Below are 26,469 nucleotides of genomic sequence, written 5' to 3'. Positions count from 1 at the left end.
CATACAAATATCGGATCTGTTAAGGCGAAGAGTAAGCAGAAAACACGCAAACATGGTGTTTTTAGACAAGTTTTATGGTGAAATTATAGCATTTCGAGCTATGAACACTACTTAATCCTGTTACACATATCCTTAAGTCTTATTTGTAGGTTGCTAATGCTTGCTGTTGGTTATAGTTAACACTGCCAAGCCTTTTTGGACTACCACTTTTCTTTGAAGTTAAACAAGTTTTTTGGCATGGCGTGACGCATTTTATTGGTACTTCTCTTAGAAAAATTATTCTTATAGCTTGTACTTTTTTGTGTAGGATAATTTATTCAGATTAGTAATGAATAACGAGGATTGTAAGCATATAAACTGTTTTCCACGCAAGAATTTTGAAAATATTGGCTTTGTTACATAGGTGGCGGGCCGGCAGCCGTGAACTCATATCGCTCAAGGTTGCTGGCATTTAGTGTCGCCTTAAAGGGCCACGTCAAGTGTACCAACAGTAACAGAGTTGATGCTAGTGGAAGACGCGGGGGAAGTGCGTGAGGACCGTGGCAATTGGAAGCCCGTATTCCGTGACTGTATGTAATGTTTGATCTTTTAGATAGAAAATTTAAACTGCCTACTAATCTTTAGAATCCTTAGTTATCTGACAGTAACGCCTTGCTCTCTTGCAACGCCCATCTCAGAAGTGTTGCTAGCCTTTGAGTGTACACGTTATTAGGTACTTATGTCATATTGCGCTGGAAACACTGCATCAGTGAATACTGTAAATATTATTTAGTTTTGTGGTACGTGGAAAAATGTTGTGACAGCTAATATTATTTATCAAACCAATCTAGTAGATCTATATACCAATGAGAGGCTCCTTTGCACAGGATGCCGGCTAGATTAAGGGTACCACAACGGCGCCTATTTCTGCCGTGAAGCAGTAATGTGTAAACATTACTGTGTTTCGGACTGAAGGGCGCCGCAGCTAGTGAAATTACTGGGCAAATGAGACTTAACAGTCTTATGTCTCCAGGTGACGAGCGCAATTGTAGTGCCGTTTTAAATTTTTGGGGTTTTCAAGAATCCTAAACGGCACTGTATTGTAATGGGCAGGGCGTATCAACTGAACGTCCTGCTCGTCTCGTCCCTTATTTTCATTAAAAAAAAATCTACTCAGGACACTGAATACTGTATTTAGATGAAGAAGTGTCTGTTACCTTCTCGTCGAGCGCCTTGTGGTGCTCGAAGAGGCTCTTGAGCGCCTTGAGCACCTCGACCTCGGAGGAGACTCCCGACTGCGCGGCCGCCTGCCGCTTCACCACCGTCATGCGCAGCGAGCGCTCGTGCCGCGACACCAGGCATTCCAGGTGCTCCAGCAGTAGCTGCCACACACACGTTCAAACATAACATTAAGAACAATATCCGCACGACCAAGCCTTGCTTGAATTTTTAAGAATGTACAAAACTTGAACAAAAAAAAACTAATACGACATCTGGCTTCGAACTGGGGTCTTCTGCTTTCCACACGGTGTATGTCTCAAGATGACGCAATTGTTGTGCCGCTCAGAATTTTTGGATTTCTCAAGAATCCTGAGCGGCACTGCAATGTAACGGGCAGGTCGTATCAATTACCATCAGCTGAACGTCCTGTTCATCTCGTCCCTTACTGTCAAAAAAAAAATCTAAGCATGCGCTCAGCAAACAGTATCCTGTCTTCAAAAATCAGGATACCGGCTAAATACCAACCACGGCACTTATTGATCCAGTTGTCCAGCAGTGGACGTCTTCCAGCTGATGATGATACCAGCAGAGTGCGTCCAGACTCCAAATAACAGAACCGATACAATACATCCACAGTGATTTGCCGTTCCTTAGTCGGCTTTTTTATTACCTCTTTTAGAGATTTTTATATACATGGGGCACAATAAAAGTTTTGCACTTCTAGGTAATCGGAACTATTTGCATTGCACCCTTCTTAGTAATAAAAAAACAATTGGCCGGAAATTATTTGTCATTTGTTTTATATCACACATCAAAGTTCTACGTACGCGACGAAAATGGAATTAAGTCGAAAAGATTTTAGAGCTATGATTTTTTTTTTATTTTAAAGGTCTCTCTCTCCGCGAGACTGTGCCGCTTGTCTTCAAAATGAGCTCGTCTTGAGCACCGTGAGGCGATGGTTTGCTGAATTTTGAGAGAGGTCGGGTTTCTTTACATGACCAATTTCGTGAAGGGCGGCGTTCAACTGCAGTCTTCGAAAATAATTGTGGCTACTGTTAAGCGGCTAATTGAAGAAAACCCGCGGATTACCTATGAGACAATTCGTGGACTATTGGGGATTGGTATGAGCCAAATTCAGAAAATTTTATACGAAGAATTGAAAGTTCGGAAACTTTGTTGTCGTTGGATCCCTCATCAACTGACAGCGGAGCAGAAGTGGGCTCGCGTAGAATGGTAGGTACTCACAGATGCTAATGAAGTACGACCACGGACATTCTATTGCTGTTTATGACATTGTCACAGGAGACGAAACGTGGATTTATTGTTCAACCCGAAAAAAAACAGCAATCTTGTGAATGGGTGTTTGAAAATGAGAACAGGCCAACAAAAGTGAGGCAGGCAAGAAACGTTGGTAAACAAAATTATCGCATTTTTTTTCTCAGCTTCGGGTTCCATCTGCACAATCCCACTTGAAGATCAAAAGAGTATTAATGCCGAGTGGTATTCTACCATTCGTTTACCCAGGGTGTTAACAAAGTTCGCGAAAGACTACCAAAAAAGCCACGTTCTCCTACGTCATGACAACGCTTCTTCACACACGGCCAACAAAACAAAGTCATAATTATCATCCGAAACAGTACAACTTCCTGCACATAGCCCCGATCTAGCACCCTGTGATTTCTGTATTTTCCCCAAAATCAAAGATTTGATGAGAGGTTTCACTTTTACCAATTCCGAAGAGGCAGTGATTGCGTTCAATCAGCTGCTTTAAAAAATGGTTCGATCGCATGAAACAATTTTTAAAATGCAAAGGAGAGTATATTGAAAAGCAATAAAGATAATATTTTGCTTATAACATGGTGTTTTTTTAAGATACGCAAAACGTTTAGTGTGACCTACGTAAGTGCAACGATTTACGATCATTAACTCAACAATCGACCTATAACCGCTCATGTTTAAGTCAGTACTACTAATAAAACTGAGAATAGTAAGCTCAGGCCGCACACTTCGAAACGTCAAAAACTTAACAATTCATATCGAGGAAAGTTTACGAGCAAAGTGAACCAATTACGTAACTGCAACCTCCGCGCCTAGCTTCTAAATAACTTAGCGTGTTCTCAAGTTATTAGGTTTAGTGGGAATTGTTTCAATGTTTAAGTAACTATTCCTCTCAGACATTGCTTTTAAACAAATTTTGGCAATTGGCTGTACATACAGGTAAATTTCAAACGGTTATGGTTACCATAAAGACACAAGAGGTGTAGTTCCAGGCATTATTCATAAATAAATTTAAATGTTTTATTAAAAAATGGCTCCGTCGTAAATCCTACTACTCCACAGCTGATAATCTAAGTGATGGGACAGCCTGGGACTAGATTATGATTATTTTATAGCAATAGCAATGACAGTACATCATTGTATATTTTATTAAAAAAAGGCGCAAGTAAAAGAATTCTGGGAGAGTTTATTGCGCCGCTTTTTCTCTCTCAGAGCACCATTTGTTTACGAAGCGGTATCCAGTATATAAGAAATGACATAAAAAAGCATTCTAAACGAATCAATTTTGAGAAAATAAATGCCTTTATGCCTCTATCGAAAAACTTCAAGTTAAGAGTGGAGTATCTCAGATTATTAATTAGATGAGTGATAGATGGCAATAGCAATACATTATCTGTCAAAATTTCAGCTGTATAATTACTAAAGTTTACTCGCAAAGGTCCGCCGATAGACAGACCGACAGCTGAGTCTTAGTAATAGGGTTCCCGTAGTTAGCCCTAGGGCACGGGACCCTGTAAACTGTCCCTCGCTACAAATACTATCTATCTGACAACAAGAAGAGTATTATACAAATCCTTTAAACAATTCGACACGTGTTTCGCCTCTACACGAGGCATCCTCAGGACATGTTAACTCGCCAAACTCTGGCACGGGACTGAGTGTCGAGAATTTAGTATTAACTATTTTAAGGTACCTATTAAAAAGATAAATATTGGCGGAATTAACACTAAAGAAACCTCAAAACATTTGGATAATTATGGATTTCCGCAAAATAACACCTACTTCAGTAAATCTTCAAAGAGAGTATTAATAAAACAATATAATATAAATATATCAAGACATAATGTAACAATGTCGTTTTCCACAGATTTTACAGGGGACAAAAGAGGGTTTTCCAGTAATAGTTTTCAATTTAGTTGAATGTGGATTTAGAGTCCTGTGGGACATTTGCCTGTGGTTAAACGAAATAAAATGTGTCTATTTCAGTTGTAGTCTCGCAGACGATTCATTATCCTCAGCCTCGTGATCTAGGGATTAAAGCTGGATATGTCTGGATAGTAATAAATATTTGATTTTCAGATGATAAAGAATGTTTGAAATGAATATTGATGAAACGCTTGAACTAACTTTATGCTATTACTGACACTAAACGTCATATTTTTTTTATTTCCGACTTGTGTTGCATTATTTCCATTTTTGTAATAAAATTTTAAGATATATCGAATTTCCGCATTACATTCACTCACTTCGAAACATTTCACTAATTTTATTCTTTTTTTTGAAATGTAACCATTTTAATGACATCAAAACCAGCCAGATTAAAATAGTACAGTCAAATAGATTTTATTTCGAGTCTAATATATCTATAAACGAAAATACTTTTCCCCCGAAGTTTCATGAACTTTAGTTTGAAAAGTTTTTTTATAAAAATAAGGGACTAGACGAGCAGGACGTTCAGCTGATGGAAAATTGATACGCCCTGCCCATTGCAATGCAGTGCCGCTCAGGATTCTTGAAAAATCCAAAAATCTGAGCGGCACTACAATTGCGCTCGTCAAAAAAAAGCTGCGTTAAAAAAAAAGGAGGTAAGGTACAGAAAACCTCCCCATAAGACCTTAACCATTATGCTATAATTATAATAAGCTATAGCAGAAAAATGATAAAAACATTGAAAGTCACTTTTAAAAGCCTTTAATAAAAAATCTCTATCTAAACTGAAATCAAGAGTACTAAGTAGAGCGGCCATTGCAGGCAATACAAACATCTACTTCTACAATATACAACAGAAAGTAATGAGAAATCCAGCTGTAGATTATGTCGCTAAAGGTAAAAATAGCACGACATATCCTTTATGAGTGGGCATTCCACAGGAAAAGGAGCCAGCATCGAAGAAGGTCAGGACTTCCCAACGGAGTTCATAAGAGTCTCAAGGGTTCATAGAAGCGGTTGGCCTGAGAGAGATGTTGTAGAACTGTAGTACCTATGGACACAATAGATCCAAAAGGGTCTCAGTGCCCGAGGAGACTTTTTTTTTTTTGAAAATAAGGGACGAAACGAGCAGGACGTTCAGCTGATGGTAATTGACAATTGCGCTCGTCACCTTGAGACAAGATATAAAGTCTCATTTGCCAAGTAATTTCACTAGCTACGACGCCCTTCAGACCGAAACACAGTCATGTTTACACATTACTGCTTCACGGCAGAAATAGGCGCCGTTGTGGCACCCATAACCTAGCCGGCATCCTGTGCAAAGGAGCCTCCCACTAGTAAACTTATGCCCACTTAGCTCTCATAATCCATCCAAATAAATCTTATTTTAACAATATGGCATATATATATTTTTTTTTTTATGGAATAGGAGGACAAACGAGCGTACGGGTCACCTGGTGTTAAGTGATCACCGCCGCCCACATTCTCTTGCAACACCAGAGAAATCACAAGGGCGTTGCCGGCCTTTAAGGAAGGTGTACGCGCTTTTTTTGAAGGTACCCATGTCGTATTGTCCCGGAAACACCGCACAAGGAAGCTCATTCCATAGCTTTGTAGAACGAGGGAGAAAGCTCCTTGAAAACCGCACTGTGGAGGACCGCCACACATCCAGATGGTGGGGATGAAATCCTAACTTGTGGCGTGTCGTGCGAAGGTGGAATTCGGCGGCAGGAATCAGGTTAAACAGCTCTTCGGAACACTCCCCGTGATAGATGCGGTAGAAGACCCACAATGAAGCGACGTCTCTACGCAACGCCAAGAGATCCAGCCGTTCACAGAGCACTGAGTCCCCGACAATTCGAGCTGCTCTACGTTGCACGCGGTCAAATGGATCGAGCAGATACTGGGGTGCGCCAGACCAGAGATGACAGCAATACTCCATGTGTGGCCGGACCTGCGCTTTGTAGAGCGCTAGAATGTGGGCCGGCTTGAAGTATTGCCGTGCTCTATTGATGACGCCCAGCTTCTTCGAAGCCAATTTGGCTTTGCCCTCCAGATGGCCACGGAATTGGCAATCGCTCGAGATTTCGAGACCCCGTAATCCGATACTAGGCGCGGCTTTAAGGGAAGTGTTCTCGAAGAGCGGTGATACGACAAATGGGGTTTTTTTAGTGGTAAACGCGCAAACTTGAGTCTTCTGGTGGTTAAATTGGACAAGGTTCAATTTACCCCATTCCGCGACCTTCTCGAGAGAGGACTCGATAGAAGACACAAGTTTCTCCCGGCACTGGTCGACGATTTCCCGAGAGAGACCTGCATGGCCCGTGTATACGGCATCACCAGTGCTGTCGTCCGCATAGCAATGTATGTTGGAGGTGTCCAACATATCATTGATATGCAGAAGAAACAGCGTAGGAGATAGCACACAGCCTTGGGGCACTCCAGCATTCACGGGCTTCGGGTTCGAGCAATATCCGTCGACAACGACCTGTATGCTACGCCCAGTGAGGAAGCTGGAGGTCCACTTGCACAAGCTCTCGGGAAGCCCAAATGATGGAAGTTTTGAGAGGAGCGCCTTGTGCCATACACGATCAAAGGCCTTCGCTATATCCAGGCTAACTGCCAGGCCTTCCCCCTTGCTTTCAATAGCCGCCGCCCATCTATGTGTTAGGTATACCAGAAGATCACCTGCCGACCGTCCATGGCGAAAGCCGTACTGTCTGTCGTTGATCAACTGGTGACCCTCTAGGTATACTAAAAGCTGGCGGCTAATTATGCTCTCCATGATTTTAGAGAGCATTATAATATAGCTTCGTTTATAATCGCCCAATTTAGGAAACATGAATATGCAGGAGACATAAATAAATTTAGGAAGCACTGTTGCGATACTTTGAATAAATATATTGATTGACCTCTCCTATATAAAAAAAATTGTTGAAGTAGGCGTTACTTTCCGGAAATCCATAATTATCCAAATGTTTTGAGTTTTCTCTGAACTCTGGCTCGAGACAGAGTCTGTCTTTCAGACAGACAATTTTGAGTATCGTGCCAGAGTTTGGCGAGCCCACTACTCCCGATGATGCCTCGTGTAGAGGCGAAACACGTGTCGAATTGTTTAAAGACAAATATTGGCAACACAAACACGAAAGAAAACTCAAAACATTTGAATACTCTCCTATATTTACTATACTAACTAAATTCCTATATACACAAGAATTGCTCGCTTTGAATACCTTGTTGTACGTTGTTTCTATTAATTTTTTAATACTTGCCACATGAATGACGTGTCACAATTTTCTAACTGTCTATAACTTTGTATATTGCTGATGTCGTCTTTGTTATAATAAGTCAAGCATATAATAATCACCCTCGTGTTGTTTCGTTCTGCCTTCAGCTCCGAGATCTCGTCTTCTCTCTCCAACAGCTGTTCCCGTGCTTGATTTAATTCCTTGGTCAGCGTCGCAAATTCCTGGAACAAAACATTATTCATTTTAAAAAGCGTCTGTGTTCATTATAGAGGTGTCATTCCAATAGAGTACCTACCGGTATAAAAATTATATAATTCAAATCTAATATCAAAGTACATTTACTATTTAAGCCACTTCGGAAGAGCTGAGCTTTAATGAGAAGAAGTGCTAAGAAACTCATTGCCACATCTTATTATCTCATCATCAGTATTTAGAGCTTTACATTTTCTAAATTATTTTCCATAATTGATAAAAGCGATGGATTGCCATCGGTTCCTTCGACCATATTTTAGGGAAGACGAACCCTGCTCAATTAAAAATGTTTAGATCTTTATGGAATAGAAAGACAAACAACCATGTGGCACTTATAAGAATACGCACTCTTTCTATTCACTTCTCTATTTGTATGGAAAATTAATAGTAAATTGATGTTTTTAAAATACCGAATTTGCTTGAATTTGAGACCGACATACGATTCTACAATGCGGATTTACAATTTAAGTGGAAACTTAAAAGGCGTGGTTTACACTTTAAGAATTGGATTAAATTGTCAAAGAGCATTTAACGCGTGTTAAGCCACATATTACGCTCACGTTCCTTTGATCTTGAGATACCAGATGCTGTGTATCTGCTAATTAGCATTTCCGGTTGAGAGAGACTCATAAATCTATTATAGCACCCAGCAAAATCCACAAAGACTAAGTTATTACAATATTGAACAACACTCACAGAGTTTTCAAACCATCAACAATCCCTTTGCAGTCATGAACATGGTGCCAAATACGAGTATATTCAAACTATTGCAATAAAAAAATATTTGTCTTTTTTATTTGCTACTTGAAATGGTGTATCTATATCTCCTCCTCCTCCTCGCGTCGGTTTCCTCAGTGCTGAGGGTCGTGATCTTCTCGACAGAGTACTTTGTTGCGTTTTATTTGCCGCCATTTGCCCCTATCTATATCTCACAAACTCCTTAATCGATTTCAAAATATATCAGCATTAGAAAGCGGCATTATCAGCGAGTAATACGGGCAGTACTTTGATTCAAAAACATTTGAAATCCCCACAAAAATAGCAATTATCTAACCCCGGATGCCTCAATTTAAAATCTTGCATCTACAAGGAATTCTTGGACGAGCGCCGTGAAAAATTAAATGATGCTAATATAAAGCATATAAAAAACTTACCTTCTACATGTATAATATTGAGATATAATATATTACGTCCGTTAATAGTATTTTAGAAAATGAATATGGTTTCTGCGCCAATTTGAGCCTATGAAAATGTTAAGAGAATCTCATACAATGGAATGAAGTCACGGACGACGCGACGGCCCTAACGTCACCTATTTAGAACCGCTTACGGATACATTTACACATAGCTGATATAATTAAACTATATCCATAAAACATAAAACATTTATTTAAGATTTTATATTTTATTCATTAATAAAGGAAAAAGATGACTTTTTTAATCGTTAAATTCTGATTTTTTTTTTAAATTATTAATTTACTAAGAATATAATATACATTTTGGTAAATATAATATATTGTCCTCCGAAGCCGTCTAGACGGTTTGACTGGGGGACGTTTCGTCTATTTTGTGTGACATTCTGAATCTTGTTTGAAATCGTTAAAAATAACTTAGAAGTGAATTATTAATTTAATTTAATTTAATAATTAATGTATTACATGTCAATGTTATTTATTAGTTTTAGCTTTCTGAAAACATCTTCAAAAGGAATCAAAATTTTTAACACCGCGTATTAATAGATCACAGTTAATCGCTATGACGCACTATCATAGTTTCATTAACATATAAAACTATAGTAAAAGCCGACTGCATTCAACATTTGCATGATAGTGCAAATAAAGAAAGTTATTTCCTATCACAAAGCTCAATTGAAACCGCTCGAAAGCAATTCGATGTCGCACTATCGGCTGCGTTTGTATCCAATACAATCTTATTTATTAACCTACCTGTGTTGGACTATGTAGAGTTACCAATAAAACTCTTTTTAAGGCGAATAGTAAGCAGAAAACACGCAAACATGGTGTTTTTAGACAAGTTTTGTGATGAAAGTATAGCATTTCGAACTATGAACACTACTTAATCCTGTTACACATAACCTTAAGTCTTATTTGTAGGTTGCTTATGCTTGCTATTAATTATAGTTAACACTGCCAAGCCTTTTTGAACTACAACTTTTCTTTAAAGTGAAACAAGTTTTTGGCATGGCGTGACGCATTTTTTGGTACTTCTCTCAGAAAAGTTATTCTTATAGCTTGTGCTTTTACCGGCAGCCGTGAACTCATATCGCTCAAGGTCGCTGGCATTTAGTGTCGCCTTAAGGTGTTGCTGGCTGTTCACTTATATGATGTACAAATGGTTCCGATTCTATTTGATGTACCTTCAGCGTGGACTTAAATCTATCTCCGCATATTAATATACAAGATAATGAATAAGAAAAAATAAACAGAAAACCTCAAAAATTAGGTATAATTTTATTAATTATTTGTAAAAAAAAAAATATTTCTTTTTTTTTTTTGGGATTTTTTCATAGTAGTTTATCTCCTAATGTAGAAATTGGAATTTCATGACCAGCTACAAGAATTATTCCATTTAATCCATTCCAAATCCCTTTATTAAACACTATCATTCTAATTACTTTACAACTTAAAAAGAGAATATTTTTATGTTAGGATGTTTTTTTTCTATTTCTTAATAATAAAAGTTTAATCAGTAGTATGTGCCCCTCTTTGGGTGAAGGCCTCCTCCATTTTTTTCCACACATTTCTTTCTTTATTTAACTAAATCTTAATAAAAATAATAACGCGAGAAAATAAAAACTATTTTAGCCCAGTATAAATTCGCCCTAAGCACTTATACCATTAATGGATACACATAATATAAGTGTACGTATGACAAAATTTTGCAAACACCTATCTATATATTACATATAAACCAGCATAGGTTGTTTCGCACGGGTAAATTGGCAGATTAAAACTGTGCAAAATTTGCCACAGATTGATGCATAATGCAGCAAAGTCCTTCTGATGAAAACCTGGCTTCAAAATCCAATTCGAATCCTGTTGACCCCGCGGCTTACGATGAATATTCTATCAGCTCTGCTATTCCGATATCTCGCGGAGCTATTTCCGAGTGGCCGAGGTTATCAACACACAAATTAGGTATTTACTGTTCTGCAGCCTGTCACTCTATAGGTGTATACGGTATTTGGCAAAGTTACATTTTTTTTCGTTCCTACCGACCTAAATGCTGGGAAAATAGTCAATACTACATCTAGTACTGTAAACCAGTGGCAAAAAAAAAATACTATATTTATAACTACCGTCCATTTTAATAAGTTTAATACCAAAATTGACTTGTGAGGATAAAGTAAAATTTTGACAGCATCAATAGGTATTAGGTATCGTTTGTATGCAAATTAGATTCATGAGTTCGATATAAACATTGAATTTATCATTATTTCAGCGTAAATTATGAATGTACATATTTTACGCACAAAATTATTGATTCTACAGAGACGTCATATTGTATGGAACCATATACACAAGAGTAGATATTGTAGTTTATAATTTCCATTGTTTGTGTGCATTTTCTTTAGTATACTATATTTGTGACGCTTTAGATTTAATCTGTAATGTTACATTGAATCTTTAATAAATAAATAATTGAATAATTATCCGTCCGGCTCCATTATATTGTGTATCCGGCTATGGCTCCTCCGAGAAAGTGTAAGTAGTGTAATTACTAGCTTTTTACGCTGGCTGGCGTTCTGGCATGGAGCTGGCTACTATAGTAACTTGGAACATGATCTCAAGTAAAATTGTAATGCGTGGCAACAATTAAATTACAATTGTTTTATCGAAAAGGAGGCCAACGAGCGTACGGGTCACCTGGTGTTAAGTCATCACCGCCACCCACATTCTCTTGCAACACCAGAGGAATTACAGTAGCGTTGCCGGCCTTTAAGGAAGGTGTACGCGCTTTTTTTGAAGGTAGCCATGTCGTATCGTCCCGAAAACACTGCACAAGGAAGTTCATTCCACAGCTTTGTAGAACGTGGAAGAAAGCTCCTTGAAAACCGCACTGTGAAGGACCGCCACATACAGTCCTTACTTGTGGCGTGTCGTGCGAAGGTGGAATACGGCGGTAAGAATCAGGTGAAACAGCTCTTCGGAACACTCCCCATGATAAATGCGGTAGAAGACACACAATGAGTATGATACCAAATATTTCCATATAATATAACACAGCTATCTTCACAAAATAGTATAAAAATAATACTAAAAAACACAAGACTAACTCATCTTTAATATGAAACTTCATGACCTCGACGGCAAACATGAAGAATTAAATCTGTGGATGATAAGAATCAATATGGGAAATGAAGGTTTCAATGAAACGGAAGAGGTTTGTTAGAGTTGTATATTTCATCCGAGGTCGGAATCCGTTACGTTTTAGGTTTTCATTTAAGTCACGACTTATGTTGAAACTTCGCTGAGAATACGATAAATTATACTTGAAACGGTAGACAATTGAGGCCCGTGATTATATCGATGTTTAAACTCTCCAATTATTTGCTGTTTATCCGTAAACAAGTAAATGAATGATTTTCATTGTTGATTGATTAAGTTAATCAAAATACATAATCAGTAGTAAAAATAAAATACTGTACATAACAAACGTTTCATTCTCTAAGATGCCATAATGTGTTAGGAAATATTTTGATAATCCAAGTTTACTTATTACAAGGTAATAGAGTATAAGCACGATTATTTTATTCAATAAAACCTATTTAAATCGCACACGGATGAAGCGTAGACAGCATTAAATTTATATATAGTCCATAAGTGCACTAACAATATAAATACTAAACAATATACATATTTTTTTATGGTAGCAATAAAATTCATCGACAAAATATAATAATTAGTTACATGTCCATACCCAGACTAGGGCCAGAAGCTCCGCAACGTCTGCAGTTCAAGTAATCTTAACAATTTTTATAAGCTAGCATCGAGCATCAGAATCTCCTAATGATGTGCGAGCGTGATTACCGCCGCCCGTAATCAGCGAATCACAGGACGGTTTCCGACCGTTGCGCGATGTATTCAGGACGATTCGACGTGCACTGTAATTCCCCGGGTGTTACAAGATTATTACTTACTAGCTGACCCGGCAAACGTTGTTTTGCCATATAAAGTATAATTCACGCGATAGTTTTATAAGTAATAAAATATTGCCTATATTATGGCCTGTACATCATTGTGTTCTATTGTCAATAGTTTTTGCAGCGCACGCAAAAATAGGTTTTCGATTTTACACCTTGTGTTACAAAATAGCAATTTTATTACGGATCCCATATTAAATTTTTGAAAAAAAAAACATAGCCTATAGCCTTCCTCGATAAATGGACTACCCAACACTGAAAGAATCATTCAAATCGGACCAGTAGTACCAGAGATAAGCGCGTTCAAACAAACAAACAAACAAACACTGCAGCTTTATAATATTAGTATAGATTAACAATTGTTGAATTATACATATTTGAGTGCTGTATGTTTGTTCGAAAACATTTTAGCGAATTCAGTAAACAGGAAAACACTTCTCTTTTCCCATCCAGGGACCCCACCAAACTACAAGTACCTTGCTGTAGAACTACATTATTTCAGAGAAACTGTTTTTGTATGTGCATAAAAATCTATAATCACATCCCAAAAAATAAGAGAGGTATCGTCAAATAGGAATTTCTCATCTAAATTGAAAATATACCTTTGTAAAAACTGCTTATATTCATTAGACGAATATTTTCAACTAAAAACTTGACTATATACTATATAATACTGCTACTAATCTTTTGTTAAATTGATATTATTGTTACTAATGATTTTGAAATGTATTATATAAAATTTGAACGTCATAAATGTGGCAAACATGTACTTTATAATATTTATGTAACATCAATCTAACATGTTTATGCAAATAAAACTTTGACTTTGAAGAGAACATATTGCAACGGTGATTACTGTTACACTATCAGGTGAGCTGTGTGCTCGTTTGTCCTCCTATTCCATGCGTTATCGAGTATTTTTTAATGAAAATAAGGGACGAGACGAGCAGGACGTTCAGCTGATGGAAATTTATACGCCTTGCCCATTACAATGAAGTGCCGCCCAGGTTTCTTGAAAAAACCCAAAAATTCTGTGCGCCACTACAATTGCGTTCGTCACCTTGAAACATACGATGTTATGACTTATTTGCCCAGTAATTTAAGTATTTTCATATTATTTTATCTAATTCCTATGTGGGTTTTGAAAATTTTATTATTAGACTTTTTGGATTTTATTTTTAAGTCAGCTCTAATTGTGTGTTACTTGTTCATTGTACTAGAACCAGCTAGTTGACTGTTACAGCTTGCTGGATCTTATAATATCTTGCTTGCTTCCCTTTTCTTTTTCGTTTTTTCTGCTTCTAAACCTAACTTCTAGCCTAAGCCACAGCTTGCAATAGAGATACTAGATCTCTATTGCAAGCTGTTTCGATCTCTAAGTGGGTCTACAATTAAAAAATAATATGATTAATTGTAACCCGTTGATTGTCCTTAAATAAATAACTAAAATAAAAAATAATTTCACTAGCTACGGCGCCCTTCATACAGAAACACAATAATGTTTACACATTACTGCTTCACGGTAGAAATAGGTGCCGTTGTTACCCATAAACTAGCAGGCATGCTATGTAAAGGAGTCTCCCACTGGTAAACTGTTGCAGACAGCATGAGTGCTGTTTCTCTCTCACCTGCAGCAACGCCGTGTGCAGCAGACAGGAGCAGATCGCGCCGTTCTTCCGCGAGCACGGCGCCCCGAGCAGCGTGCACGCGCCAACCCCTCGGAGCATGGCGCCCCACCATCACTCCACCTCACATGACATTCACCCGGCCTTGACTAGACCCCACTGCCCAACTTATGCACATTCATCAACTGTTTCTACACTGAACTTCCAATCCTTTGTATTCTCTTGATGTTATATTTATTAAAATCCCGACGAACGAGCCTTGCTCAAATTTTTAAGAATGTACAAAACTTGAACAAAAAAAAACTAATAGAACATCTGGCTTCAAATCGGGGTCTTCTGCTTTCCGGACCACCCAATGTCCCACCTAAGCTATTACAGTCTTGTATATAACGGCGAAATTTACCGTTGTATTCCAATGTTATTGTAGCTGTTTCTCATTAAAACACGGGTAAAACTACGTTTTTTGAATATTGAAACCTAGCTAGATCGATTTATCGCCTCCGAAATCCCCTGTATACTAAATTTTATAAAATCGTTGGAGCCGTTTCCGAGATTCAGATTATATAGTATTATGTCCTACGGTATATTGCTGTGGGGCAGCGCTGCCGAAATTAATACAATATTTGTGCTGCAGAAGAGGGCTATTCACGCTATTTATAACCTAGGTCCTAAAGAATCATTGAGAGCAAAATTCATAGAAATTAACATGTTGACTGTTGCTTCTCAATATATTCTTTATAATGTAATGTATGAACATGGGCACATAAGTGAATTTGCCAGAAACTGTCATAACCATAATGTTAACACCAGGAACAGACATAAGCTTATAATGCCTGCTACTCGGCTAAGTCGAGTTAACAAGTCTTTTGTGGGGCGATGTATATGCTTTTACAACAGGATCCTAGAAAGTGTTCAAAACAAAAGTATTACGTTATTCAAAAGAATTGTTAAAAAATGTTAGTGTGGCAAATGTTACTACAACATAAATGACTTTCTTAATGATACCACATATTGGGAATGGAGCGACCGCCCTCAGGCTATTAAATAATAAGTTTAATTGTACTATGTTACTTTGTTACTTTGTAAATGTTACTTTAATTGTAAAACATATTTTCGATGAAAAAAAAAAGCCCACTGAGTTTGTTGCGCCCATTCTTCTCAGGCCTGAGGCATTCATTTTGGAATGGGTGGTTTTTTTTGACTTTCAATAAGTGATTTCACATCCTATTTTGAATAAAAATATTTGAATTTGAATATATACAAGAATTGCTCGTTTAAAGATATAATATTTAGTATTTTATCATTGGCCTACCCGTTTGTTTATCACTCAAACAATGACGTTTTATACATATAGAAAAAATACGTCGCATAAAATCAAAGCCGGTATAATATGGAACATGCCACAAATCACACCATAATAAGACTTCGACTGATGCATCCATACGTTGCCACTTTTACTCCAGTTGTTTAAAATATTCTTGGTCAATAAGCAGAACAAGGAGTTTTGTCCAGCAGTGGACGTCTTCGGGCTGATCATGATAATTATGAAGCAGCAATGTAAAACATTTATTCCGATCAGATTTGACTCGGACAGTGTCAGCTGTCACACGAAAAGTGTGCCTACCATGTCTTTAAGCACACTTTTGCCATTCCGCTATCAGACTGCGAATAATATGTCCTTTATACATGTGTATGTTTGGAACGTCAATGCATTTTAAACATTGTTAACGTTAAAAAAACGATATTTATTATTATTAATAAGAAATTATCATATATTTTTATTTAAAAACAACGAAAACGCGAAAAATCGCGCTATCCCAAATATTAGAAATTTTTTCGATGCAGTTTAGTTTCTATCAAAATTGGTCACGAGACTCCTTGAAGTACCTACTTACTATTATAACTCAGACATAATAAAAAAAATCTCTTGAAATATTGACCCTATATATATGTAAATGATAATGTACTTTCCGATATACTAATATTGTTTTATATTATAATTTTTAGTATTTCGTATTATAATTCTCGCCTTGATGAAGTTTTCAGTTCTGTCGAGTGGTGTGGTCTCAAGTGTGTCAATGTCTATCAACGGACAAATTAACTATTATATCTGCGTACGAAAAACGCGCGCAAAAAACCGCATGTAAACATTATCGTTGTAAAATTTTGATGTAAGCACGTCTGAGCGCTAGCTACAATTTATCACCATCTTAATTTATATAAAAAATCCAGTGTTCTGATGTTTCATTCAAGTGAACTCCTAATAGTTATTTATGCAACTGTTGTGTAATAAGGGGTATTAAAACACGAATGTGGATTTCGAGTGTGATAATAGTATCACATGAGTGTTTTAATACCTAATTATCAACAGTTGCATACAAGACTTTATCTACACCCAAAATATGAATCGTCTAAAAGATTCTGAAACAGTTAGCTTACTGCTAACATTATAACAGCCAGTCCTAGTAGTAACCTAATATCATCCATTACTGATTATATACAAATAAACTAAGTAATAATGAAAAAAATATTTATTTTAGTAGTAATTTACATTTTGCAATAATTAAAATTCACTTGAATATTATGTTCTTTTGGAAATTAATCGCTCATTTTTTGTAAACAAAACAATAAAAATATCGAAGAAAAATGGCGGGGATTCGAATAACCTACGCGCGTAAACGAAAATGTTCTTTTTTTGAAATTCATACAGATGCCACGCATCGAGCAATAAGAATGTCAAACTCTTTGAGCATGAAGGGAATGAAAAAAAAAATAGGAGTGTTGTAATGAAATTCAGTACAACATTACAACACTGTTTTGGATGATGTAATGGTTATTAGAACATTGGGTGTTTTAATGTTGGCAATAAGCTAACTGTTTCAGAATGTTTAACAGAGGATTTAAAGCATGGGTGTAGATAAACTAATTAACGGTTTTTAATGGGGATTACTTCATGGAGTGCAGTTTACTCCAACTTGAGAGATAGCATATTTTATTATTTTTATTTCATTGTATGGACATATTTTCTATGAGAGAATTTATTGGCGCACGGTCTGTCAGATCCGCTGTGAAACAAATTTTATTAAAACAACAAGGAGCATATTTTAAGAAATAATTCTGGATGTTTTGAGATATTATTGAAAATTCATAGAAAACAATATTTTATTTATTACTAGCTGACCCGACAGACGTTGTTCTGTATATAATAAATGAAATAATGTTTTTATATGAATTTCTCAATAATATATCATAACCTCAAAAATTACTTCGTAAAATATGCACCCCCTGCTGTCATAATGAAATTGTTTCACAGCAGAACTGTCAAACCGTGCGTCAATAAATTCTCTCATAAAAATTACGTATGGACACATCAAAGGAAAAACAAATTTGTTGTTTTTATTCAATTTAGCAGCATTTTCCTATTTATTCACATTTTAAACCTTCTCTGGACTTCCACAAATAATTCAAGATCAAAATTATTCAAATCGCCGTTCTCGAGTTTTAGCGAGACTAACGAACAGCAATTCATTTTTATATATATAGATGTACAGAACAACGTCTGTCCGGTCAGCTAGTTATTAAATAAATGTTACTACGATGCGAAAGTGCCTCTAACAGAAACCAGAATGAATATCTGCAATCATGGTGAATAACGCCTGAACACAATAGTCTGGCGACGTATTATTATGTGTCACTATTCTGAAAATGACTTCCAAAGCCCACATTATTAAAGCAACTCATTCTAAGATCATGTTTTATATTACACTAGTATTCTAGTAAAAATAGTTTTCCTTATTTGACACTGCTGTTCTGGGAGCCAGAAGCGATATTAAATGAATTACGACCAAAGTATCGTCGGTTAGCTGTAATAAAACGGTGTGGTGGCCCCACTGTTGTGAGCGAATAAATGAATGCGATTTAAGCAAACTAAAGCTAGCCGCAGGCATGAGAATCCCTTCAGATTGACAATCTCTTCAGAGCGGGGCTGTTGAGGTTTGACACATTAAGGCAGAAACCCGAGAACCATATTGGTACCAACACCACTTATTACACCTTATCCACCATATTATACCCAAATCTAATGTATTGAAAAAATGTATACATACAAAAATTTTTAATAAATAAATATTTGTGTATATCATTCCAGTAAGTGAAGAGCGAATACTTAAAAACTTATTATGTATTTAAAATACCATTTATGGTACGATAAAATTTCATGACAGTTTTTACCAAGGATCAAATTTCAATCCATGGTTATGACTTTCATAAACAGCCGGTCTGTAACATACAAGAATAGAGACTGACAGACTTGGAAAAGTATCTAGATCGAGAGGAATCGGGAGGTTGTGAGGGACAGACAAAAATTCCAAAAGTCGTAGACTTAGACAGGTGACACCTGTATACTTTTATAGTAGTGTGGCAGTTGTAAAACATCTAATATTAAAAAAAATACCAAAAAGTGTAGTTAAAAGAGAAGATAGAGCGTACATATTTACGAAAACGCACGATAGATTTACGAAAATTGTAAAAATATCAGAATTTCGGCGATTCTTCGGTAAATGCTACGGCCGTTGGCTTAAACACCTGATTATTTTTTTTTTTGATTCACTGTCAACGGAAAAAGAAAACTCATTTTCATATTAATCATAAGTCTGCGGTATCTATGTAAAATCGCACTCCTAAATTGGCGATACCAGCTCAATGTTTAATCCCACTACCGATCTATAGAATGTCTTGATGGTTTTATATAATAAAATTACTATTATTAATCTACGGGATGCCGTATTGATATAACTACGTTGGTATTTGTATGAATGTGACAGATGAACGTTTTCTATACTATGTGTCAGGATATTGAGATTGACAAATCGAAATGCACAAACTGAATCAGGATCGATTGACGGATGAGATAAGTAAAAGCTGACTATTGGATAACTTTAAATTAGAGATCAGGTAAGTATTGGAAACGGTCTTAAAAATATAGCTATAAAAGCACACAAAATACACATAACGAGGTAATTATGTGTGAAACATTGTAGTGCAAGTAGTCCGTTGTTTTCGCGTTCGCAACAAAAGGGCGCTGCACAGTTCACGGCTTCATTATTCAACGTCTGTCCATCTGTCCGTCGCGACACGACTCCAGTGGCTAGTTTGTAGTATTTCCTTTTGTTTTTCTACTTTAGTGTAAACAATATATCTTATATATGATAGTGAAATCCAAACTATACTTTGTGAAGTTATGAGGGTAAGTTTACCATCGCATTAACCGACGAACAATTCTTAATCAAAATATTTACAAGTATTATTTATAAGGATTTTTATTTTTTTTTTATTTAACACAAATTAAATTTGTAAACGATGCGGGACTCGAACCCGCGACCACTCGCTTTCCATTCGAGTACTCTTCCACTGAGCCAAACGTTCGAGTGACGCAACGTGGATTAATCTTGTATAAGTCTTGTTTAACTTTCAGGTTGTGGCTTCATCTACATCTACTACTTTACAGTTGATAACCTGCTCAACCCCAATATTTGCATACATATTAGGATATTGTCAAATCTAAACAATTTGTTATTTTTTTTTAATTGATAACCCTAAAGTTGCGGGTTCGAGTTCCACATCGTTAATAAATTTTGTTTTCAAATTTAATTTGTGTAATCGTGCAATGCAATAATATATAATAGCAGAAGTGAGGGTTATCAATTTATAAAAAAAAACACAAATTTTTTTTCCTATTTGTGTTTTTTTGTCAGTTGAGAGAATCACACGAAGAAACCGCTGATTATATAATTCCGTAATACTTTATTATAGGGCACAAAAATGTTCGCGAAGATAAAACAAAACATCAGCGAAGTATTCTTTAATTAAAACATCTTCGTCTGGCGAATTTATCAAGGAATTAATCTACAATAGTGAGATTCAACTTTTAATGAACAGGCGTAGGTGCATATTGTGTATAGTAAGTACACAGTAATACTTGGGCCACACTAAAAGTTTCTGGACTGGCCACTTGTAATGCAATTATTTAATAAAACAATCACAGTATTTGAAAATGGAACACTTCGAGTACTCTCCTTCTGGTTACACTTCCTATGATTGTCAATTTATTACATTAAAGCATCGTTTTGAATATTGTTTGGCAGCAGTGCGATGAATTTAACTCAAGCAATTTTCGCTCTACGTTTTTTTATGATTTTCGCTGTGGCCTAAGCTATCAAGTAAATTGCCAGAATCAATTGGTATTTTAAGGAAGTTAGTCCATCTAGTAGCTCTGTGGTTCATTGAAGTGTTACTATTTTCGTGAATGTCGCTCCTGAAGTCCTTGCAGTAGACTCGCCCTTCATCACGACAGCGCGTCCTCAAATTCCGCTAAGGTAACGAATCACTTTCTGAGGGCCTCAATTATAGAGCTAATGACGCTTCCACCATACAGTCAGCCTCGCATGTTGAGCTTGTCTTTCTATTTCAGAAAATTAAACAATGGCTTAGAGGTTTAAAATTAACAAACCCTGAAGAGGCGGTCCCCTCCGCCCCCAGTCTCTCTGTCCCCTTAGCTGTTTGGTTTTGGTTATTTCTAAAGTCTAGTAATAATTTATGATTGTATTTGGCGTAATAATTTTATACTCAATAAGGTGCTACAGTACTTCATTTCAAACGACCGCCTGCAACTAAGGCGCAAATTTGACCGTGTATGAAATGAAATTTCTTAATTCATTTCAAGATATAATTTGTACACTTGAGGAGCTACTGTTACATTTGGGTGGACTCTGCCCAGTACCCTAATTGTTGAAAAGCGGCTCAAATCAACCTCGAACAGATTGATTCTTGGGCGTTGTGTACAGATGTGAATTCTCTCTGCATATTCTACCGTATTTATCACGAGGAGTGCTCAGAGGAGTTGGTTAGGTTGATTTCAATAGCAGAATTATACTAACACAACTTTGTGGGATCAAACTGATGTAAAGTGATCACCGCCGCCCACATTCTTCTACAACACCATCGCTGGCCGTTAGAAAGACTGTCAATATTTTGGAAGATCACTGCCACATCAAGTTTTGCTTTTGTTTCTTTTGTATTAAGTTAAGTATTAGATTAAGCATATATTTTGTTCTCTTTAACTTTTTTGTGTGAATGTGTCAGTTTTTCTTCCGAAATAAATTCATTTTCATTTCATTTCATTTCAATATAACGCTACAAATTTTTGTAGGCAAAATTTATGAACGATGCGGGAGTCGAACGCGCGATACTCTCGGGTTCCGTCCGAATATAATGCTCCTTTACACTTCAATGTTGCTTTGTGCAACGTGATATACCTACCATATCAAAATCTGTTTTGACGGGTTAATGGAACATAGAACCTTAAAAATTTAAGGCACGTTTCTGCAGCGTAGTGTACGTAAGTAACGAGTCCGAATCACACTTGGCCTTTAATTTTTAAGTAATTAATCTATAAAGTCATTCAGAACTTGTTATACAGTTGGAAGTCAAGGAACAAACGAGGTATTTGTCGTTAATAAGAAGCCTTATAAGTAGTTGTTTATCTGATATTGATTACTACTTGCAACACTCTCGCACTATTTGTTCTTCACTTTATTTAATACTAGCTTTTTTGCGACTTTGTCCACGTATACTTAATCTGGGCAGCACTTTTTTTATCTTTTTCCGATCGCTTTCAAACAATACACATACAAACTGTTCTTTTTTCGCTGCTAGCGGCGCTCTTCTATGTCACCGTGGACAGTCTCTTTATAGTATTTCCCTGAGAATTTTAATCTCTTATTTTCAACCCATGTAGGCCAAAGTTCCGGAAATCGAACAAATGTTTATAACAAAATCGCGTTCCGTGCGAGTGCTAAAAATTTAATAAATAAAAATATTGTGTGGGTGACGATACGTCACTCGAACGGTAAGCTTAGGTCTCAGTCTCACTAACGTACAAATACAATAATTGTGAGAGATTTATAATCCACCCACCAAAAAAGCTCTGCAATAATAATAATATTGATACACTTTTTACACAAATTATCTTGCCCCAAGTTAAGCATATATAGCCTGTGTTATGGGTTACAAGACAATGATATATTTAATACAATATACTTACTTAAACATACATATATTCATATAAATATACATATAAATATACATAAATACATTTAAACATCCATGACTCGGAAACAAACATCTATATTCATCATATAAATGCTTGCCGGGATTCGAACCCGGGACCTAGTATCGCTAACCACTCGGCTATACAGGTTGTCAATTGATTTTTTATTTAAATGAAATCAAAAATTTGATACGACGTAAAGATATGTAGAAGTTGTTTAACAAAAATATACAATTGATTTTATTGAAATAAAACACTATGACGACTGTTTTAATTAATGCAGAACTTTAGCGTGTTACTAAATACATATAAATTATATAGAAATATACCTATCTATAATAATTATGAATTCGTGACTGCATTACCTATCGTGTTAGCGGTATAAGTTTTGTTTTGTATCAATAACTATTTAGTTTTATCATAATATGTACTGTTATTTATGTTTAAAACAATATTATTTTAATATAAATACAGTATCTAAACTATCAAGCAAAGGGTTAAGGAGAAATCGACCCTATAACTCACTGACGCCTAATAAACGCACAAAAATTATTAAAACGTTCATCAATATTATTTAAACGTTGAACCTCCTCCTTTTTTGAAGTCGGTTAAAAATCTATATTATAAATATATTTCAACGATTTACAATAGAAGAGGAGTTATAGAAAGAAAGAAAAAGCGTCCCTTAGGGCGCGTAAACAACCTCAGAATGCAGTTGTTTAGTTTTCGTTGCAGTATTATCTTGAAAAATATAATTTTTTGTACTCTGACTTCATATTTTACGCATAATAAAAATATACGAATCTAATATTTATCAACAAGTGTTGCGGGAAGGTGTAGGTATAATTGAAAATTTTGTATATAAACCTAAAGGGCCGACAACGCTCATGTTTCCGCAGCAGTTGCAAAAAAGAACTTTGGTGGTGATAACATATCATAGATACCTGCGCTCGTTTATCCGCATGTTCCATAAAAAATATATAGAAATTTCATTCTTCCTGACTAGAACAGGTGTGCAAAAAAAGGACCAGAAAGTAAGTGCGAAAATTTTAGCACAACTTCCGACGTTGGTGGACTAGGATAAAACGTGTTTCATGGTCCACTGCAGTGAGAATTTTATCCGCCTATTCCATAATAATCTCATATGGAAATTTCATTCTTCCTGACTAAAACAGGTGTGCAAATAATGGACGAGAAAGCAAGTGCGAAAATTTTAGCACAACTTCCGACGCTGGTGGACTAGGATAAAATCTGTTTCATGATCCACTGCAATGAGAATATTATCCGCCTATTCCATAATAATCTCATATGGAAATTTCATTCTTCCTGACTAAAACAGGTGTGCAAATAATGGACGAGAAAGCAAGTGCGAAAATTTTAGCACAACTTCCGACGCTGGTGGACTAGGATAAAATCTGTTTCATGATCCACTGCAATGAGAATATTATCCGCCTATTCCATAATAATCTCATATGGAAATTTCATTCTTCCAGACTAAAACAGGTGTGCGAAAAATCGACGAGAAAGCAAGTGCGAAAATTTTAGCACAACTTCCGACGCTGGTGGACTAGGATAAAACCTGTTTTATGATCCACTGCAGTGAGAATATAATAGAGTAGTAATAATAGTCTTATTTACATCATCTAATTCTTGTATATCAAAGTTTTGAGGAACCTGTGTTCGTTGGATCTGGCGGAGTTAATTATGTGTGAAATCTGTTCACTACCGACTCAGTGATTGGACCAATGTCTGATCGTTCGAGCTTGCATCCAATAATTGGTCATGCCTCGCGTGACTGTTAAAATGGCTCATGGATTGTGTAGCTATGTATTCCATTAATCATTTTTTTTCTAATTATCTCATATTATATGTCAGCCGTCTATGCTGTGTGGTAACACCATTAAAAAAATCACAAGTGCTTTACATTTTACACACTGGGAGGTTCCTTTGCACAGGATACCGGCTAGATTATGGGTACCACAACGGCGCCTATTTCTGCCGTGAAGCAGTATTATATATAAGCATTACTGTGTTTCCATCTGAAGAGCGCCGTAACTAGTGAAATTACTGGGCAAATGAGACTTGATAATTTATCTCTCGTGTTAGTTGTAATGCCGCTCAGAATTTTTATGGGTTTTTCAATAATCCTGAGCGGCACTGCATTTAAATGGGCATGGTGTATCAATTACCATCAGCTGAACGTCCTGCTCGTCTCGTTCGTTATATTCATAAAAAAAATCCAAACTTTAAGAAAAAAATTATTTAGAATTAAAAAGAAACAGCAGTATTTAATATAATCCTCTCTGCTCTGCAGCAGATGTTTAAAAATGTATTTCGCACAATGTATTTCATACAATACAGTGATAATAAAGGCTAAACTATGTGAGTAGGTCAGTACGAGCTAACACGCATAATATGTATCGCACAGAACGAGATAGATGGGCATATTAAAAAAGTTCCAATCCTATTTGTATCTCCGCCGGGAACATCTCAGTCACTTAGTACGGGTTTCACAAGTTTTATTGAAATCGAGCCGAATTAATGAGACCCTAACTCAGACATCGCTCTTCCTTTAACCGTATTTTATAAGCATTTCCTTTTCAAATGAAATTTTATTTTTTATTATACTTTAATTATATTAATGTATATAAATATTGCAATTGCAATAATCACGTATCAGGTGTAGTAATTATTGAAGAACTAATAGAACCAATATAACGAGGGTATTAAGAATTTACCTGTTTCTTTGTATGAGATTCTTAGAAAATATACTAAGTGGCATTTTTAAATATCTATAACGTGACAATTCGACTTCTTTTAACATTTTATGATAAATTTCAAACAATTCAGTTTAGAAAAAAAAAATATTAGATAGCTAAATATCATTTTTAAAGACCTATCCACAAACCCCCAAAATTTGTTTTTTTTTCCTATTTTTGTTTGAAAACAGACTACCTGCACTTACCAAGTTTCAACAGTATAGTTCTTATAGTTTCGGAAAAAAGTGCCTGTGACATACGGACGGATAGACAGACAGATATGACAAATCTGTAAGGGCTCCGTTTTACGCCATTTGGTTACGGAACCCTAAAATGGTAAACATTAGTCCTGATACTTAGGAATGGAATTAATTAATTATTTTTACAGTGCATTCAAGCGTCGAATGGGAACAGTTTGTTGGTTTGTTAAGTTGTAATCAGATCAAAGAAATTGAGATAAGTAAGGGTACGAATAATTTTCAATCACAAACAAATTTGTATTGTATTTTTGGTCGTGACTTGTTTGAAATGAAAGCTTCGGGGATATATTTGCTGTCAGACTTGTACTAAAAGTTTTGGTATGTCACACGAGACATGTTAGGGCGACACTTCATTAAACTTTTACCATCTCACGATGTGTGTGCGGTAAACGCAAGGAACGTGCCTTCTATTGTACTAAATAACTATTTTCTTACATATTGCTGTAGACCATAGGTTCTCAACGTGGGCGATAACGCCCCCTTGTGGGCGTTTGAGACTTTCGGGGGGGCAGCAGAAGACCCAGAGAAAATAAGGGGGCATTGAGATGGCGCAGATGGGGCGTGGGTAGATTAAAAAATATAGTCTAAAACGGCAAAAAATACACGAAAATACTCTAGAAAAAAAAAAATTCTCAAAGTGGGCGGTG

At 36.2% G+C, this 26,469-nt stretch overlaps 1 protein-coding gene across 1 annotated transcript in view; it reads right to left on the bottom strand.

Annotated features, from left to right (window-relative positions):
* Window positions 1–26,469, bottom strand: part of LOC126975042 (liprin-alpha-1) — a 129,567-nt gene that overhangs the window by 44,829 nt on the left and 58,269 nt on the right. The window contains exons 2-3 of the mRNA XM_050822827.1: window positions 7,775–7,876; window positions 1,197–1,361 (exon numbers count right to left, since the gene is read on the bottom strand). Of these exons, the coding sequence (XP_050678784.1) occupies window positions 1,197–1,361; window positions 7,775–7,876 (267 nt within the window). The remainder of the gene's footprint in view (window positions 1–1,196; window positions 1,362–7,774; window positions 7,877–26,469) is intronic.

Source organism: Leptidea sinapis, chromosome 34 (assembly GCF_905404315.1).
Source record: "Leptidea sinapis chromosome 34, ilLepSina1.1, whole genome shotgun sequence".
Classification (NCBI taxonomy): Eukaryota; Metazoa; Arthropoda; class Insecta; order Lepidoptera; family Pieridae; genus Leptidea; species Leptidea sinapis.
This window is presented reverse-complemented; position numbering and strand designations above follow the sequence as displayed.